Raw genomic sequence first — 6799 nt, forward strand, 5'->3', positions numbered from 1 at the left:
GCGCGCGGCGTGCCGGGCAGCGTGGCGTCCGCGCTGCTGCAGGGCCTGGCGGGCGGCACCTTCCTCTTCGTCACCTTCCTGGAGATCCTGGCCAAGGAGCTGGAGGACAAGAGCGACAGGCTGCTCAAGGTGCTCTTCCTGGTGCTGGGCTACGCCGTGCTGGCGGGCATGGTCTTCCTCAAGTGGTGACGCCGTTGCGCGGCGGCGCCTGCGGCCACGTGGTGCCAGCCCCTCCCCTGCACCCCTGCCCCACCCCTCCTCATCCTCGGGCCCCGCTGGACCAGGGGCTCCCAGGACCCCGGGCCTTGGCCTGGCCCTGCACCCCGAGCTCGCCTTGGAGCGCTGACGCCGCTTCCAAAAGACTCTTTTTCAAGGAAATTTACCAAAGCCATATGGCGGTGGCAGCCGCTCACCAAGGGGGGAGCGGGCGGCCAGGTACCATCAACCCAGGACCCCCCCACCTCCTCCCCAGCCACGGACAAGGACAGGAGCAGCAGGCCCAGCGTGCGCCCCGAGTCCCAGCGGCCACCGTCAGAACCACAGGAGGCCGCTGGGCCCCGCCACCGCCCCCCCAGGCCTGGGTCCTCCGGCCCTGCGTTGCTGAGACCCTGCTCGCCTCCAGCACTGTGGACCTGGGGGGTCACGGGAGGTTTGTGCCACTGCAACGCAGCCCCACTATGGGGCATCCATTCCGTAATTAGAGGGCTCTGAGCCTCCCGCCTCCGGAGGGTCTCCCTCCAGAGACACACGTGAACCCCACTCCCGGCTCGGGGCATTCGTGTTCCCTGAGCCCTCCGTAGAGTCCCTCTTCTCCCCGCCCCCACTTCTTCTGGGGCCGCGGGCCCGGGGCCTGGCCTGGGGTCAACGCCCTTGTAGTTGCTCAGCACTGCCTCCCAGGGCCGCCTCATGCAGGACTTGGAGCAGGGCAGGGGGCGGCCCCTCGTCACCCAGAGACTGCCTCACCCCGGGGTGCAGCCCAGCGGGAGGCGGAGGCCCCAGTGGGCCTGGAGGACCAGCCTGGTGCCACAGCAACCCTGCCACCCGACCTGTCGCTGAGCAACCCCAGCCAGCCTCTGGAACCCAGAGGCTGCGAAGCTGTGTCGCCCTGGGAATTTGCTGCGCCCAGCTCCGATCCACCATAGCCTCGGCAGGTTCTCACGGCCTTTACTGCCCCGCTGTCACCTGGAGCCCGGGCCTGGACTACAGTCCTGGCCACTGAAGCCACCTTGTCTCTCAGGTGTCCACGCTGCCCCCCTCCGCACAGGACTTCTTTCCTGTGCCTGGCACTGGGCCACCCACTGCCCTGTCCACCAGGGGCTGACCCCATCTGCCTGGCCTCTGCACTCTGTCCAAGGCCAGGTGGGCCGCCAAGCTTCGGGACACATGAACTTGGAAATGACCTCAGCTCTCCCTTTGGTCCCCCCCGGAAGAACTTCCGGAAGCCAGGGCGAGTGCCTGGACACTTGTAAATAAAGGAGATTTCAACCCCACCTCTGGGCACTGGGGGTGTGTTACTGCCCCTCCCCCAGGAGGCCCCCACCTGTCCCTATGGGAGGGTCTCCCGGGAGCCTCCTCCCATCCTGGTTCACGGTCATCCGCCCTGGAGAGCTGCTGCCCGCACAGGGGAGGCATCCAGGGGAGGACTGGGCTGCTTGGTGTGGGAAGGCATCTCCCTCTACTGCTGAAATGCCAAAAGCACAATGTAACTGGCCATCTGCCAGCCCTTTGGCACGGTCCCAGGGACACCAGAAAGCTTGTAGACCTGGCTGCAAGAGCTTGCTGCCCCCCCCCACTTGGTGCAGAGGTACCCCAAGTCCCGTCACACTGGCCACCTGTGCACCCTTGGGCCCGCCGCCTCCTCAGGGCCCCGGCACAGCTGCATAAAGGTTCCGCAGCCCACAGCCCACCTGCCGCCACTTTGCTTCAGGTCTCTCTGCCCTAAAGCCCAGCAAGGCTGCTCAGGCCATGACCATGCGACCTGCCTGCTCACCTGCCACCCTCTGCCCCTGACCAGCAAGGTCCTGTCCCTGGGCTGACCCCTCCTGTGGGCTGTGGTCAGCCCTGGGCTCTGTGCCTCTGGGGGCCTCGGGGAGATGGTGATGGGTCTCTCAGCTCCTCCACTTTGATAAAGGGATGCACATGTTGCTGTGTTGGGGGTGACAAGTGAAATGGAGACAGGAAGAGCAAAGCTTGCTCCCTGACAGGTCCGCATCCGGGCTTTCAATTCAGAGCCTCCTTGAACTTCCTAGCCAGATGCTGTGCCAGCTGATCCATGCTACCAGCCCTTTGGGCTTATTTTTCATTTAGGGCCAAACGTTTGTCTATGTCAGCCTGGACCACAATCTTCTTACCTAGGCCTGCATATCTGGGATGACAGCTGTGGATCAGTGAACCCAGCTTTTACTGTTTGAGATGGGGGGGTGTCTTTCAAACTTTTTGCCCAGCCTAGCCTCCAATTATAATCCTCCTGCCCTCCTCCTCCTAAGTAGCTGGGGTTGCAAGCTGGGAGATCCTTAGGCCAGGGTCTCCTCGAGGTCTTAGCACCCCCTCTAATGGTATGTACCTGGTGACTAACTTGGGTAACACTGAAATCACAAGCTGGGTGCTGGTGGCTCATGTTTTTTACCCTAACTACTCGGGAGGCTGAGATATGAGGATCAAAGTTCAAGACCAGCTGGGCAGGAAAGTCCCTGAGACACTTAATTCTAATATAAACTACTTAGAAAAAAGCCAGAGGGGCTGGGAAGGTGGCTCAGTGGTAGAGTGCCTGCCTTGCATTGCATGAGGACCTGGGTTCAATTCCTTAGCACGGCAAGCAGAAAAAGCTGGAAGTGGCGCTGTGGCTCAAGTGGTAGAGCACTAGTCTTGAGCTGAAGAGCTGAGGGACAGTGCCCAGACCCAGAGTTGAGGCCCCACGACCAGCAAAAAAAAAAAAGGCTCAGAGACAGAGTGCAAGCTGAGTTCAAGCCCTAGGACCAGCAACAAACAAAAAACTGGGGTCATGCTGCAATCGGCCATGGAAGGCATCTGCATCTGTGCAGTTTCAAAACCCGGAAAATGAGGTGGCTCCTTTGCGGAGGTCCTTTATTGACTGTGACTCTCAGTTGAGGTAACTGCCCCCACCACCCCCGCCCCCACCCAGGAGCCCTGAACCCTGTCTAGGCTTCTGTGACTGAGGGAGCCCCCGGGGTGCAGTGGGTCCCCCTCAGTGTGCACCTGGTGGGAATTACTGTGGGGGGCGGGGCCAGTGGGCCGTGTGAGGGGAGATAATGACGGCGTGTCTGGCTCACGTTGTGCCATGTTTGTGCACAAGTTATTAGCGTGGGTGGGTAGGGATGGCACAAGGCAGCTCCTGCTCCCAGCTCCCTGCAGACTGAGCGAAGCGGGGGGCGGGGGGAGAGGGATGGGTGGCCCTCCCCTCCTTCTGCCCTGCCTTCCTGGGGGCCCTCACCGGGGCTTTCCTATTCATACTTCTCAGCCATTCTGGTCTTTTTGGTGGTTAATTGGAGATAAGATTCTCATAGACTTTTCTGTCTGACCTGGCTTTGAACTGCAATTAAGTCTCAGCCTCTTGAGTAGCTAGGATTACAGGACTGAGCCACTGGCACCCAACTCTATTTGGTGCTTTTTTTGTGTGGGGGGGTGGGCGTTGGTAGTGGGGCTTGAACTCTGATCCTAGGCGCTGTCCCTCAGCTCTTCAGCTCAAGGCTAGTGCTCTACTTGAGCCACAGAGCCACTTCTAGCTTTTTCTGTTTATGTGGTGCTGAGGAAGCAAACCCAGGGCCTCATGCATGCAAGGCAAGCGCTCTCTCTACCACTGAGCCCCCTTCCCAGCCTATTGGATGTTTTGGAATGGGGTTTCACTATATAACCCACAATCCTCCTGCTCCCGCTTCCCAAGAGCTGGGAATGCAGGTGTGTACCACCACATCTGACTAAAGCCTTTTCTTTTGTTTTTTGTTAGTCGTGGGGTTTGAACTCAGGGCCTGCATGCTGTCCCTGACCAATTTTCCTGAGCACCACTTCTGCCTTTTTGGTGGTTGATTAGAGATGAATCTCATGGACTTTCTTGCCTGGGCTGGCTTTGAACTGAGATCCTCAGATCTCAGGCTCCTGAGTAGCTAGGATGACAGGTGTGAGCCACCAGCGCTTGACCCTATTTTTGTGCTTTTTGTTGTTGTTGTTTGTATTAATGTATAGTAAGAACTCTGAGCCTGCCACTTGAGCCACAGCACCACTTCTGGTTTTCCAGTGGTTTATTGGAGATAAGACTCACGGACTTTCCTGCCTGGGTGGGCTTTGAACCACGATCCTCAGATCTCAGCCTCCTGAGTAGCTAAGATGACAGGCACCAGCCACTGGCACCCAGCGAACCTAGTCAGTTTGAAAGGCAAGTTGGATGTTGACAAAGGATCTCCTTATTTTAAAATATCGATGCCAAACTTAAAAACAAAAAGCATCGGCAATCTTTGCGGGCCAAACAGGCCTGTGATGGCCTCTCCCAAAGTCACAGGAAGCCTCTGCCCACATGGCTGCGTTCATCCAAGGAACCCAGAAGGGAATGGAGTATGAGGGGTGCCCCTTCTCGCCCCGTGGGCGGAACTGGGGGTGAGGAGGTCCCACAGGGCTGCCGGGCCAGAAGAAGAGCTTTGGGATGAATAGCTGTAGGAGGGTCTGTAATATAAGACCCCTGGGAGGGGGCCTCTAGCGGTGACAGGAAGGAGGCGTTTCTAGTTGAGGCCCTGCCTCTTCTTCGCTGTGCCACTTTGAGCAAGTCACTTACCCTCTCTGGCCCTCAGTTTTGATGAAAGAAGAGCCAGTGGCCCCTCCGTGGGCCTCCGTGTGTGCAGGAGGTCTCGTGGGGTTCACTGTGAGGAGTTAGCATGGATGTTGACCATGTCGGGATACTGAGGGGCTGGGGAGACCAAAGGGGGTTTTGCTCCCTGCCCAGAGTTCTCAGAGACTCCCCCAAAGGGAGAGTAGGGTGGCTCGGGGGACCCCCAGATTCCAGTGCTGGCTGCTCAGCCTCCCCAATGTCTTGAGTCACACCATCCCTGTGTCCGGGTGGCTCTGTCCACCAGCCAGCCGTGGACTGAGCCTGTGTCCACCCTGGTTCGGGAGGCAGAGCGAGGAGGGGCAGAGGCCTGTCCTCCGCTGGCTCGGAGGCTGGAGCCTGGCCTGGCAAACTATAAATAGCAAGAAGGAGCTCGGAGCTGCTGCTCTGCCCACTCTTCCTACGCATGAGTCAGCCTGCCCGGCCTGGGTGGCACCCGAGGAAGCAGAGCCCAACCCAGGGCCTGCGGTGCACAGGAGACGAGCCAGCAGCCCTGTGCAAGTGGGCATTGGGCACATGACACAAGAAACCACAAGTTGCAACCCGAGCCTATTTATTACAGGCGGGGAAACTGAGGCTCCGTGGTGTGCTTCTTTTGCACAGCATTGGACCAAAGGAGCTCTGTGTGCCCACGGGGCTCCTGTGGCTGAGAGATGAAGGCTGGGGGGCTGGGTCACCATCTGGGACCCCAGGTGGCAGTGGAAGCCATGGAGCGCGTTAGAGCACACAAGGTCGTGGTCAAGAGTGAGCGTTGGATGCCAGGAGGCCGGGCTGGGCTGAGTCAGGGAGACAGACACAGTGGCACGTCTGGGTCCCAGGGCCCCAGCAGGAGAGAAGATGGTACACTTGGGGGGCACGGCCAGGTCTCTAAGCAAGCAGGAATGGTGCCCTCCATACACATCTCAGCCAAAGCCATAGAAGCTGGACAGTGGGAATCAAGGAGCTGAGAGCTGGGGTTCCCACACCCCACAATGGGAGCTCACCATCTCCCTTGCGAGCTTCTGGCCACCCAAGGCTCTGAAAAGCCCCTCTTGTGGCTCCTGAGGGGCCTCAAGATTTCCTAGGAAAGTATAATTCACAGTAGCCATGGACTGCCTCACTCCCCCTGGAGTGGCCTGCTGGACCTCCACGTCCAGTCTTTCCTGTGACTCTGCCTAGACGAGGTCAAGATAGGCCATCCACCTCCTGGTCTCCAGGAGGGAGGCGAGGGGGCATGGCTTCTTGTCATCTTTACCTCTGACACACAGTCACACAAGCAGGTGCATCCCAAAGAGAAATGTTTATTCCAAACCAGGCGTCGTAGCACCCGCCTGTAATCCCCACCGTCAGGAGGACTGTGAGTGTGAGGCCAGCCTGGGCTATCTAAAGAGACTCTCAAAACGAGAAGCCAGGCTCCAGGGGCTCACACCTGTGATCCTGGCTACCCCGGAGGCTGAGATCTGACGATTGCGAGTCAAAGCCAGCCCAGGCAGGGAAATCGGTGCGACGTTTATCTCCAATTAACCAACAAAAAGCTGGTGTGGAGCTGTGGCTCAAGTGGTAAAGCGCTAGCCTTGGGCAGAAGATCTCAGGGACAGGGCCCAGGGTCTGAGTGCAAGCCCCAGGACCGGGGTGGCCCGTGCGTGTGCACACACATACACACACACCTGGTACAAGAAGATAAAGCCCTCTTCTTCGAAGCTGTGTCGGCCCGGGTTCCCACTAGTCCCCGCTTGGAGCAGGACCCACAGCCGTCCTGCGGCCCTGACCTCTCCCCTGCCCCCGGGGGTGTGGGCGGGGCTCGAGGCCCCGCCCCCGGCCATTGATTGACGGGTGGATAGATCCCCACCCTGGGATGTCCCGGGGCGCCGCCCAGGGACCCCCGCGTCTCAGAGGAGGTGAGGAGGGGACGGTACAAGGTTTTGCGGGGAGGGGGGGGTCTGGGGCCGTCCCCCTCCCCCCATTCCCGCAGTCGGGGGTCGGTGA

The 6799-nt window shown here is 59.5% G+C and overlaps 1 protein-coding gene across 1 annotated transcript in view; it reads left to right on the top strand.

Moving 5' to 3' along the window:
- Nucleotides 1-220, top strand: part of Slc39a3 (solute carrier family 39 (zinc transporter), member 3) — a 5925-nt gene extending 5705 nt beyond the window's left edge. Inside the window, exon 3 of the mRNA XM_013022637.1 lies at nucleotides 5-220. Within this exon, the coding sequence (XP_012878091.1) occupies nucleotides 5-189 (185 nt within the window). The 3' untranslated portion in view covers nucleotides 190-220. The remainder of the gene's footprint in view (nucleotides 1-4) is intronic.
- Nucleotides 221-6799: the final 6579 nt, after the last annotated feature.

Source organism: Dipodomys ordii, unplaced genomic scaffold (genome assembly GCF_000151885.1).
Source record: "Dipodomys ordii isolate 6190 unplaced genomic scaffold, Dord_2.0 Scaffold64, whole genome shotgun sequence".
NCBI lineage: Eukaryota > Metazoa > Chordata > Mammalia > Rodentia > Heteromyidae > Dipodomys > Dipodomys ordii.